The sequence below is a fragment of the Ambystoma mexicanum genome, chromosome 6p (assembly GCF_040938575.1).
Source record: "Ambystoma mexicanum isolate Mex_15411 chromosome 6p, UKY_AmexF1_1, whole genome shotgun sequence".
NCBI lineage: Eukaryota > Metazoa > Chordata > Amphibia > Caudata > Ambystomatidae > Ambystoma > Ambystoma mexicanum.
In genome coordinates this window covers 1,482,742,380-1,482,755,283 of record NC_090935.1, presented here as the reverse complement: position 1 = coordinate 1,482,755,283, position 12,904 = coordinate 1,482,742,380, and the positions used below count along the sequence as shown (strand labels likewise).

The 12,904-nt window shown below is 45.9% G+C and overlaps 1 protein-coding gene across 1 annotated transcript in view; it reads right to left on the bottom strand.

Moving 5' to 3' along the window:
- The window catches only part of LOC138511072 (uncharacterized), a 1,092,277-nt gene that overhangs the window by 543,729 nt on the left and 535,644 nt on the right, over positions 1 to 12,904 (bottom strand). Inside the window, exon 4 of the mRNA XM_069626571.1 lies at positions 7,292 to 7,409. Coding sequence (XP_069482672.1) covers positions 7,292 to 7,409 — 118 coding nt within the window. The remainder of the gene's footprint in view (positions 1 to 7,291; positions 7,410 to 12,904) is intronic.

The window sequence follows — 12,904 nt, the reverse complement described above, 5'->3', positions numbered from 1 at the left end:
CCATCTGCAAAGGAATAGAGGCTGAAGGGCTCCTTAAGTAAGTAAATAGAGCGGCAACCAGAAAGGTACCAGGTGGGTGGGGCATGCTAAGTGGTGAAAAAGAGCAGCAACCAGGAAGGCACCAGGTGGGCAGGGCTTGCTAAGTGGGGAAAAGAGTGGCAACCTGAAAGGTGCCAGGTGGGAGGTCCTTAGGCCAGGTGAGCTAGATCTGCTTGCACCTGCTCCCCATCTGCAAACGAAAAGAGGCTGGAGGGCTCCTTAAGTAGGGAAAAATAGCAGAAACCAGGAAGGCACCATGTGGGCGGGGCTTGCTAAGTGGGGAAAAAGAGCGGCAACCAGGAAAGCACCAGGTGTGCAGGGCTTGCTAAGTGGGGGAAAAGAGCGGCAACCTGGAAGGTGCCAGGTGGACAGGGTTTAGGCCAGGTGACCTAGATCCACTTGCACCTGCTCCCCATCTGCAAAGGAAAAGAGGGTGGAGGGCTCCTTAGGGAAAAAGAGTGGCAACCAGGAAGGCACCAGGTGGGCGGGGCTTGCTAAGTGGGGAAAAAGAGCGGCAACCTGGAAGGTGCCAGGTGGGCCAGGCTTAGGCCAGATGACCTAGATCCACTTCCACTTGCTCACCATCTGCAAAGGAAAAGAGACCGTAGGGCTCCTTAAGTAGGGAAAAAGAGCGCCAACCAGGAAGGCACCAGGGGAGAGGGGCTTGCTAAGTGCAGAAAAAGAGCAGCAACCTGGAAGGCACCAGGTGGGCGGGACTTGCTAAGTGGGGGAAAAAAGCGGCAACCAGGAAGGCAGCAGGTGGGCGGGGCATGCTAAGTGTGGAAAAATAGAGGCAGCCTGGAAGGCACCAGGTGGGCGGGGCTTATGCCAGGTGACCTAGATCCACTTGCACCTGCTCTCCATCTGCAAAGGAAAAGAGGCTTGAGGGCTCCTTAAGTAGCTAAATAGAGTGGCAACCAGGAAGGCACCAGGAGGGCGGGGCATGCTAAGTGGGGAAAAACAGCGGCAACCAGGAAAGCACCATGTGGGCGGGGCTTGATAAATGGGGAAAAATAGAGGCAGCCTGGAAGGCGCCAGGTGGGCGGGGCTTATGCCAGGTGACCTAGATCCACTTGCACCTGCTCTCCATATGCAAAGGAAAAGAGGCTGAAGGGCTCCTTAAGTAGGGAAATAGAGCAGCAACCAGGAAGGCACCAGGTGGGCGGGGCTTGCTAAGTGGGGAAAAGAGTGGCAACCTGGAAGGCGCCAGGTGGGAGAGGCTTAGGCCAGGTGAGTTACATCTCCTTGCACCGGCTCCCCATCTGCAAACGAAAAGAGGCTGGAGGGCTCCTTAAGTAGGGAAAAATAGCGGAAACCAGGAAGGCACCATGTGGGCGGGCTTGCTAAGTGGGGAAAAAGAGCGGCAACCAGGAAGGCACCAGGTGGGCAGGGCTTGCTAAGTGGGGAAAAACAGCGGCAACCAGGAAGACACCAGGTGGGCGGGGCTTGCTAAGTGGGGAAAAATAGCGGCAGCCTGGAAGGCACCAGGTGGGCGGGGCTTATGCGAGGTGACCTAGATCCCCTTGCGACTGCTCTCCACATGTTAAGGAAAAGAGGGTGGAGGGCTCCTTATGTAGGGAAATAGAGCGGCAACCAGGAAGGCCCCAGGTGGGCGGGGCATGCTAAGTGGTGAAAAAGAGCGGCAACCAGGAAGGCACCAGGTGGGCGGGGCTTGCTAAGTGGGAAAAAGAGTGGCAACCTGGAAGGCGCCAGGTGGGAGGGGTTTAGGCCAGGTGAGCTAGATTTGCTTACACCTCCTCCCCATCTGCAAACGAAAAGAGGCTGCAGGGCTCCTTAAGTAGGGAAAAAGAGCGGCAACCAGGAAGGCACCAGGTGGGCAGGGCTTGCTAAGTGGGGAAAAAGAGCGGCAACCAGGAAGGCACCAGGTGGGCAGGGCTTGCTAATTGGGGAAAAAGAGCAGCAACCTGGAAGGTGCCAGGTGGGCGGGGCTTAGGCCAGGTGACCTAGATCCACTTGCACCTGCTCCCCATCTGCAAAGGGAAAGAGGCTGGAGGACTCCTTAAGTAGGGAAAAAGAGCTGCAACCAGGAAGGCACCAGGTGGGCGGGGCTTGCCACATGGTGCTGGCCACAGCCCATGAGCTTTCATTTCTAAAAGAAAAAAATAACCCTTTTTACATTTCATTAGGGGTAGCAAAGGAGACAACAGGTGTAGCAAAGGAGACCACAACTGGGGAGCCCCAAATGACATCTCTGCCTCTGTTTGCCTTACTCTGTTTCCCCTACCTGTCCCTTCATGTCTAGACAAGGTCCCATCATCCCGTTTTAACAGGTAAGACAGCATGATGCTTGTACATCTAGGTGACCCTGCACCCTATAAACATGCATTAATAAAGCTATTAGGACTTCAGTTAAGTGTAGTCGATGGTTGAACTGATGTATGACGGGTTGGAGAGACTTGTTTCTTATTGTCTGTGCATGACAGCCAGCGGAACATACTCATGAAATTAGTATAAATTTCATATTTTTATTTTTTGTTTTTTTATTTATGCATATGGTTATACAACAAGCCTTTTGCGCAAAAAATAAAATTGCATCACATTAAATACATATATCATTTGAAACAGATTATTGAATAAGTCACATATTTCAACACTATTAATGATAAAAGAGAAGGAGATCTATAAATTATTAATTTAAATTAATGGTCAACCAATAATGCAATTTGAGCTAGGGCTTCTTTCGAGACATGATAGGTCACTGCGGTTATAACTGTACTCGTAGCACCATATATTGTACTCCAAACTTGCTCTTCCCGAATAGAGCAATAATTATTTTTTTTGTATTTTTTATTTATTTGTATAGCGCACCAGGCCCGAGGGCAACTGGGCGCATATCTTAGAGCAACAGGTACATGAATGGCATGGAATACAGTTACATCAAACAATTACATTCACACGAGCAGTAAGGTATAGCAATCAAGTAACGTTCACAAGAGCAGTAAAGTACATAGCAGTGCAGATTGGCAGGCAAGTTGGCAAGGAGGTAGTTGTAAAAAAAAAAATAGAAAAGGTGGAGAGGATCAGATGGCTTGTGATGGCAATCAATTGGTCAAATGCAATGGATAGCCATAGCTTGGCTTTGTGTTTGAATAGGGTGGGAGAAGGCAAGGTTCTATCGTGAGTGGCAATGTATTCCAGAGTTTGGCAGCTAAGACTTGGAAGCTAGCACCTCCAGCTGTCTGTAGTTTGTATCTGGGGATCGAGAGACACTGTGCTTGGGAAGATCTGAGTGATTGTGAAGGTATATACTGAGAGAACCGAGAAGCTAGGTAGATGGGGGCCTGGTTGTTTATACATTTGTTTATACATTTGTAAGTGATGGCCAGGGATTTCAATGATATCCTTTGGGCAACTGAGAGCCAGTATAGACTCTTCCTGGTTTCAGTGATATGTGCAGATCTGGGAATGTTGAGGGCTGCTTTAATAGCATTATTTTGAGTGATCTGGAGTTTGTTGAGTTTGCGTTGGTTGGTGCCTTGATAAAGTGCATTATAACAATCGAGTTTGGACATAACTAGTCCTAGCAAGAATAATGCAGTTCTGAGTGGAGAGGAATGGACGGCAGGCTGTGATCAGCTTAAATGTGTAAGCAGAAGCAGCGACGACCACATTAGTTTGTCTATTAAGGGAGAGTGTAGCATCGAGGTAAATTCCCAGAGTTTTAGTATCTTTGGATACTTTGATGGAGTTGCCATCGATATTGAAAGTGTTAAACAAGGGGTCAAGCTTATTGAGTCTTTGTTGGGTGCCAAGGACGAGGAGCTCTGTCTTGTCATCGTTAAGACAGAGCTCATGTTGGGCCATCCAGGCTTGGGCAACTTGGTAGATGTCATTCACAGCTTTAGAGTCAGCGGTGTAGTCACCAATGATAGGGATGAGTATCTGGGTCTCATCCACATAGTTGGTATAGGTGACACCCAGATAGTCAAGCACATCAAACAGTGATTTGGTAAATACATTGTGGAGTGTAGGAAATACACAAGACCCTTGTGGGACTCCACAGGGGACCGGAGTTGGATCTGCCGATGAGGTAGGTGAGAATACTCTCATATGTCTATTGTCCAGCAAGGAGCTGATTCAATTAGTGGCTTTTTCAGAAAAGTGGGCAGCTGATTTCAAGTGATAACAGAGGATTCAGTGATTGACCAAATCGAAAGCTGCTCAGAGATCAAGTGTATGTTTTTTCAGCAATGGGATGACCCATGCGTCCTTCAGATTGTCATGGACAATTCCAGCTTGAAATGAGGAATTGATGAAGGCGGTAATGAAGGGGCAAGGTCGTGTGTCGATTCCTTGATGATCGGTGCAGGACAGGAATCGCCTTGGCAGTTGGAGGCTTTGAGATTGCTAATGATTTTTTCAACCTCTGTGATGGTGAGGGGTGCAAAGCTAAATGGGGTCTGGGTGAAGGAGGTGGTGTCCGTCTTGGTTGGAGGGAGTTTAGTTTGGGAGGAGGTAAGAAGGGAGTTTTGTTTGGCATTGATTTTGGCTTGTAGGGTGGTTATTTTAGCAAGGAGAGCATTTTGGATATTATTGCACTATGTACTGTCTTTGCTGCATGTGTCTAGGATGGGCGAAGGGGATTCTAATTCTTTGAGAATTTTAAATAACTCCTTTGTGTTGGATTCTGCTTCTGAGATTCACTGGTTGTATGTCTCTTTTTTTGCTTGTATGATCGCTTCCTTGTAATTAAGGGATGCGATGAAAAGGTTGTCTTTGTTAGTTGCACATGGAAGACTTTTCCAGAGCGCTTCAGCCTTACGTTTTGCTTTGCGCAGAGCTCTAAGTTGCGGCGTAAACCAGGAATTCAAATGGGGTTGTTGTTTAGCTTTCCGTTGTTTGAGCGGTGCTATGGTGTCAATGGCTTTGAGCAATGTTTGGTTAAAGGTGTCCACTAGGACAGTGGGGTCGTTGTGCTGTGTGGCACAATTGTTCAGAATAGGTAAGATGAGGGGGAGTAGTTTGTCCCTAGTGATGTCCTTTTTGTTCCTTGTAGGAATAGGGGGAGCTATAATAGGTTTAGGGCAGAGGTTGGTGGCTGGTATATGAAAGATGATGATGTGGTGCTCGGACCAAGCAGAGGCGGAGTTGGAGCTTATCGATGTGTTACAGTTTAAATCTACGATCCTATTGAGTGTTCTACCCTTGTTATGGGTTGGTTCGAGAATGCGTTGCTGAAAACCCAAGTTACAGATGATACTAGCAACCTTGGTGGCCATGAGATCCTTAGGATCTGATAGGCCAAGGTTGATGTCACCCAGTAGTAGCACTTGGGAATTGGGCTTGGTGTTGTTAGTAAGGATGGATGTAATATCCTCCGCGAAGGAGGTGAGAGGTCCTGGTGGTCTGTAAATAAGGTGTAGTGATGCTGTGTTGGTCGGTGATAGGGATAGTTTAACTGATAGAGATTCTGCAGAGCTAAATTGGGTGTTGGTGATGAGTCTCATATTCATGTTATCCCTATGTATAAATGCAACACCGATAGTTTAACTGATAGAGATTCTGCAGAGCTAAATTGGGTGTTGGTGATGAGTCTCATATTCATGTTATCCCTATGTATAAATGCGACACCTCCCCCTTTGGAGAGGTTGGATTGGCGGTCATTTCTAAGGATGGTGTAGCCATCTGGGATCGCGAGGGCCAGGAGCGGGCCTGAGGTGGCATGTAGCCATGTTTCTGTGATGGCGATGAAGTCGAGGTTTTGGACGGTGATGAGGTCAGTGATATCGAGAGCGTGGGCTGTGAGGGACCTAGAATTGATGAGTGCTCCCTTAAATTCTTTAATAGGGGAGGTCACAGGGTGGTCAGGTAGAGTCTGCGTGGTTGGCCGTGGGCTGGAGGTGTGGTGGTGGAGTGTGTTGCACTGGGCGCAAGTTATGTGAGACAGTCTGGATCTAAGTCTGGCGTTACTGAGTTGGAGTGAGCAAGGTTGATTCGGTGTGGGTTTCGAGGTGAAATGTTGAAGCCACAAGGCGGGTGCCTTGAGATAAGGGTTGGTAGAGTAGTCAGTGAGGGGGTTAGTTATAATGTTGTGTGTGGGTGTGGGCGGGGAGAAGAGGTGAGTCAATGTTTGTGTACTGGGGAGCATAGTGGGGGAGTGTGTACTGGGGTGGTGGTGGAGAATCTCATCGGTGCCGAAAGATGGTGCACAATGTGCATTGACTAATTGCCATGTGATGACAAGGTATGTGAGGAGGATGCTGGCAGAGGACCACAGCAGCATATCATGACACAGGTGGCCTAACGATTAGATAAGGTAGTGTGCGGTCGTTGTAGCGGCACAATGGTACGTGTTCAGTGGAGTGTAGTAGTACAGTGAAGGTCAAAGACAATGCAATTATACCGTGCAAAACCATTACAGCTTTTAATATAATACGGTTTTACAACATAACATTGGGTAAGGAGGTGACGAGAGGAATTTAAATTCCATATTAAATTCCACAACATAGATGTATAAACAAAATCCAAGAAAATGCAAAAATCCAAGAAAAAAAGACCCATCCCAAAGGGTGGGGTGATAAAGAGTTAAATGCAGCCCTGCTGGTTTCTAATGCCTCGATGCGGGGAGAAAGCTTACGGTGCCCTTTATATTATTTGTGGAGTCAATGTTACAAAAAATGTATATTATTCTTCACTATATTCTTCGCCTGGTGTATGAATTCAGCGCGATGGTGCCAGGTGTACGTGTAGTGGTACTCCAGATCAGAGTTGACACACTTGGCACCATCGGAATGAGTGTATACATCAGAAGACTACGACAGTATACAAGGATACATGAATGTTTTTTGAAACATTGACTCCATAAAGGATCAGAGTTGTGTGTAAGGGATGGCACACTTTGCTTCACCAGACAGAGTGGTGAATGTGCATCATCGTCACAGGTTCACAATACTTTAGTGTTTGCAAAATACTGACAGTGCCCGCCAAATAGCTGGGAAGTGTGTAAGGGTGTTGCACGGGTGGGATGTGGGATACATGGGGGTAAAGAGCGCTGCAACCTTTTAAAAAAAACAGCAATCTTGAGATTCCGCAGGTCGAGAGTGTACAAGTGCATGGCTATATGGGCTTGGATACATATTGGGAATCCTGGTACCATGATTAATGCTTCAAATATAGTGGCTCTTATATCGCCCTGCTGTTGGGAATATGCCTATCATGAAAGCATACCAGATTTAGCAAACAATGTCCCAATTCATACAAACTGTGACTTAGACCTCAAAACTCAGCCTACCTTTTAGAGACTGTATTATGTTCTTCAACTTATTATTTTCTTTTCTGTTTTCTGCTACCATACCATCATACTCTGATTGGAAATTCTGAATATGTTCACGGTACAACATATTGTCGTCCTAAATATGCAAACAGATCGATGCATGTATAAGTAGGGATACCTGCAAGCATATCCATGCACACATAGCATTAAAACACCAAGCTAGAAGGAAATACTTGTAGAGAGGACACATATATCACCAATTCAGTCAACTTTATACTGTAACAGACTTTAATAATACGTTCATAGGTGTTGCTTCAGTGAGAACTAGTAGAGCAAAAACTATTGCTAGATCACAAGTATGTAGGAATATAATCCTTAATGATGGGTCATTGGTCCCTCCTTACATACCTTTCTGACATTTTGATCTGTGTGTGCCTTAGCTGCAGTAGGGTGAATCTAGTTGATTTAATTGGATGATTCTCAGATGTCCAAGGCTTGACAGAACAGTGCTTCCTTTGCTCTACTTTCTTTTTGAAGTGTGTGCTTGTTTTATGTCATAACGATTGTTATCAGTTGCAGTGATGGGAACCTTATTGCTCTCTTTAAGCCATAGAACGAGGTTACTGGGCGACTTCAGGCTGCAAATGGCATATCATTATAAGTGTTCTTTTATTACAAGGTTAATACCAGCGAGTGGTGTGCGCTGCATTGTCTTGCTTCTAAGACAAATGCGTTGCCCCTGTGCTATCCTTCCTCACGTATGAAAGCCAACACCTACTCACCGTTCAATACTTGTTTTAATTGTGTTGTAGAGCTTTCAAGTGGCATTCTGATATGCATTTATGATAGATTTCAATCGTAATTTAAATCTGTAGAATAGAATGTGATGGGTTGCTGTAAAAACCAGATCTTCGAAGAAGAAGCAGCAAAATTAAATTCTTAAATTGGAAATCGGGGATTACCGTAAGAAAATTGTAACAATAATAGAGGTGTCTTGCTGGAACCTAAACTGAAAAATAATGAGAATAATAGTCTGGTATGTGTCAATACCTTCACTAACCTATATTATAAGATTAAATAAATCATATTGAAAAATTGTAGGGCTTTTGATAAACCTGATAAAAAACAGGGACAGACAATGTTTGTGTTTAAGATAACCACAAATATAAGGTACATGATTATGACCAATGATATTAAAACAAGAACATAAACGCAAACCAGTATTACTAAGAGCTGGGGCCTATCGCCATTCAAAGGTCACCATTATTGAGGAAAATATGGAGCATTCTATTCAACTAAGAAATCATTGTAATCGTTTATTAGTAAAGCGCTTATACACAAGTGGAGTGCTTCAAAGCGCTTCAGAGCGGGAAGCAGACAAGGAAGTACAGTCGTCATTTTTAGGCCTTGAAGATTCCGAATGATCAAACAACAATAGCAATAACTAGCATACTAGACCAGAGGCTTATATACTAGTGTAAGTGTGTGACAGAGAGAGAGAGGAGAGAGAAGGGGGGAGAGGGAAAGGAACGTACTGTACATAAACTACAGTACTGTGCCTGGTTGGGGAGGGTGGACAGATCGAGGACCAGACAGACTTGTTATGCCTAGTACATTCATGCAAGTGAATGTGCAAGTGCCAGAGACAGGAAATATGTGGGAGAGGGAGAGGGACAAGTGCACCCAGTTCAGCAGGGACCCGTGTTAAGAGCAGAGTGGTTGCTCCTCTCAAAGGGCATAGTGCAGAAGTGCCAAGCAAAGTGCATAGGCCCGTAGGCAAGTGCAAGACTGGGGGGGAGCCTGGGACATGTAGGGCTCTTTAGGTGCACCAGGCGACCAGTCAGCAAGCTGAGCAGGTTGGGAAGAGAAAGGACAGCAGGAAGGAAGCGAGGAGAGGGGAGGGAACTTAAGGAGGTCCGGTTCAAGATGGAGAGAGTCAGGGAGGCTGTTCCAGAGGGAGGCACCTGCAGAGGATAAAGGTCTCCCCCAAATCTCTGTTTGGTAAAACAGCTCACCCACAAAGAGTTGAAGAAGGACGAGCGGAGGGCTCTAGAAGGAGAGTATTTGGGAAGAGAGCGTTATGGATAGTAGGGGCACCAGCCCCAGAAAGCCTTGTGGACTATGCAGAGCAACTTGAACTTGATCCTTGCAGCCACGGGGAGCCAATGGAGTGATTTCAGCGCCGGAGAGATGCGGTCCCTGGGCTTGAGGCCATGGATAAGTCTTGCGGTTCTGTTCTGGATAAGTTGAAGTGGTCGGAGACAGGAAGTAGGAAGATTGAGAAAGAGACTGTTGCAGTAGTCCAGTCTGGAGAGGACCAGGGCTCTGGAGACATTGAGCCTCTGGGGGAAGGTTAGAAAAAGTAGAATACCTCTAAGGAGGTGCAGCTGTTTTATAGACTTGTCCGAGATGTGAGAAGAGAAGCAGGGACGTCATTTCGGGGTCACCAGAGGTCGCAACTGCGACTTCTGAGGTCTCCCTTGCAACCTCTAAAAAAAATAAAAGTTTAAAAAAAAATTGTTTTAATGCAAGCTCCTGGGCTGTGGTCAGCACCATGTGGATCTTTACTTTTGGAGTGGCTGGTGTTAGGCTGAATCCTCTGCAGTTCCCTTAGGGAGCTCTACAGAAGATTAAGATTACAGGTATATGCAAGAAAATCCCCTTTGGTATCAGTCTGTACCACAAAGATTTAGTTGGTAGCTGTGGCTAAGCAGTCAGACTTATCTCAAGAGGGAGATGAGCAGTATTCAGGGTTTACACATTAGGGCTTCAGTACTATGAACAAGGAAACACTGACCAAAGCTTTGTATCAAAAAGAATATATATATCTATTCTACACACTCTGATGTTCACACACAAATCACTATTATTAAAGCAAGTTAAATCAGTCAAGAAAAGTATACACAACTCCCTATCTAAATTGTAGACAAGTTTGAGCAAGAGTGAAAACTGAGCAAAACGGCACAGTGTAAACCAAGCAGAAATGGCACTCTAACAATTTCTCAGAAGGGAGGGAAAGGACAAGTTATACAGGTCTAGACTCTTTAACACACCAGCAACACTTCCCAAGTAGATTGTGAACAAGTTAGGCAAGGCAGTACTTTAGCATATGCAATACTGAGGTGAAAACCGAGCAAAATGGCACTTCACAAGTTTAAAAAGGGGAAGGAAAAAGGTGGTTATAAGAGTTAGGTGCACCAACACATTTCTAGGTGAGAAGCAATCTAGAGAAGGCAGTTGTAACAGATTTAGCCAGAGTCAATAGGCCTGTGCCAGAGTCAGTGGTACAAGGCAATGTGCCCAGGATCAAACTGTTCTAGTAGCTGCAGTCAAGTCTTTGTTTAACGATTTGAAAAGGCGGTTGCAGAAGGTGAAAGACAATGTTAGATAATAGGGGCGGCCAACCCAGTAGGTAAGTAAAGGATTTAAAACACCTTTAGCGATACCCAACGAAACGGGAGGCCTGGCGGAACAATGTACCTTAAGAGTGGAAGAGGGTCCTGCGGTGGTGGTAGTTCCTGGCAGTTCCTGCAGTTTGGGACCTCCAGTCCTCTGGAGAGAGACTCTCGTCGTGGAGGAAGGTTCGAGTTACTGCACTGCCCAGGGATGAAACCAGGTGTGGTGCTGCCAAAACGAATAAAAGGTACGCTCCTTTAAATCGCGGTCGTGGTGGACGGGTGCCTGGCTACCCGTACTCCGAGTGCAGGGCACTGGCGTTTCGACCAAGGCACGTCTTGGAAGGCGATTGGCGAACTGGTTGGCCCCACCAGCTCAAGAGAAGAAGACTCTTGTAGAGGAAGATCTTCTCAAGTCGTTGGAGAAAAGTGGTGAGGATCTGCAGCAGGGCTTCACTGGTGGTTCAGTCGTTGCAGATGTCTTCAGCTTCTCTCCTCTTCGGTTTCTTAGTTCCAGTGGCGACACCTTGTCCTCCAGTCCTCAACACCCTGCTTTTATGCATCAAGACCCCCATTCATACAGCCTAGCTGTCACTCACACAGTGGGGTGGCTCTCCTGGCGGGTGAATCCCCCAGCCTATCAGGGCACAGTGCGACTTGGGTTGAGTAGGCAACCCTGTCCAGGGTGCCTATTCCCCCTCCCACACATCCTGTCTACCCCAGACTCAGTGGCGCCGAGAGGAGGGCTTCTGTGCAGAAGCCCTCCAAAAGGACGAACAAAGGATGCCCGACCCAGGTTAGGATTTGAGAGAAAGACACGAGAAAGAAATATTATTAAAGTTCTAGCAAAAAAAAACCACCGGATTAAAGTTAATATTAAAATAAACCGACGGTATGTTAGAGGCTGTCAGTAAAAGTGCTAGCCTCGAACAATGGAAAAATCCCATAGGAAAATATTTGCGGTCGAATATTTACGGTAGTAACCACTGCCACCAGCCTTTTGAGAGAGGGTCTGTATGGTACCCCCTCGAAAATGAACACTAGGGAAAAACTATTAACCCTTTCCAGTACTTCCATGTTAAGATGGGTTGTACTGGTTTAGTTCATAATTACTGACCAGCAAAGTCAATGGGGACTTTATATGCCCTGGGAGACAGTAGTCAGTCCCAGGGTATGGAGTCTATGTTTAGGGGTCGCTACGACACCCGTGGTATGGCACGGAGGGTGCTGTGTACCACACATGTTAAAAAGATGATTCCTATGAGGGTGAGAAAAACCCCATAGACCATAAGCACACAAGATAGCCTAAAACATACACTAGCAATCTGTCTAAGAGTGGGAAAAAAGGGTCTCACTCTTAGCAAGAGAAAAAATAAACCCTTCAAATCCAGCAAAGCTGCTGGGGCACTCTATAGGTAAGGGAAATTAGCCTTAGAAGAGAATTCTCCCTAACAGCTGGCTTTCTTGTTCAGGCCCCTTAAAAAAATAGAACAGGAGTGCCACAAGTCTAACACTTTCAGTACTGACCCTAAATAAGAAAGAATAGGGATCCCAAATAATGTGTCTTTCTGGAATTCTATACAATAATTGCTAGACTCACTAAAGGTTTATTTCAGGCACACTTCAGGGGGTGAGTCACTGATTTAGTCTGTTCTTAAAAACCTCAACTCAGCCTTTCATCCTTCTGAGGTCGATAAATGAATACCAACACAGGTTGGGTGATATTGGGTGTATATTTTTTCTATATAAAGCGCTGAAGTGTAAGTGCTATATAATAACACATCATTATCATTTGGTCATGGACGTCTGCTTGCATTCGCAGTAATTTGGTAATATGGGCCTATACACACTGATCTTAAGGATACATACGGCGATCCATTATAGTACATACAGCGATCCATTATAGTATATATAGTATTATACATCCATTAATGCACATCACATTATAGTGATATTGTAACCATATTTTTCGTAGTGTAAAATGCTATGTGATGCCACTTCCTGCTTTATCAACGGGTGAAAGGTCGTGTTCCATCGCTTCCCACGATATCACTTCGGGGTGGGGTCAAATAACATCACTTCCTGTGATGCCATCATGGGTCAAAGGTCGTGTGATGTCACTTCCGCTACCCCTGGCATTTTGGTGAAATGACATCCCTGAAGAGAAGGAGAGAGTAGAGTCAAAGATGACTCCCAGATATTTTGCCTCACCAGTGGTGCCAGAGGCCATGCACCC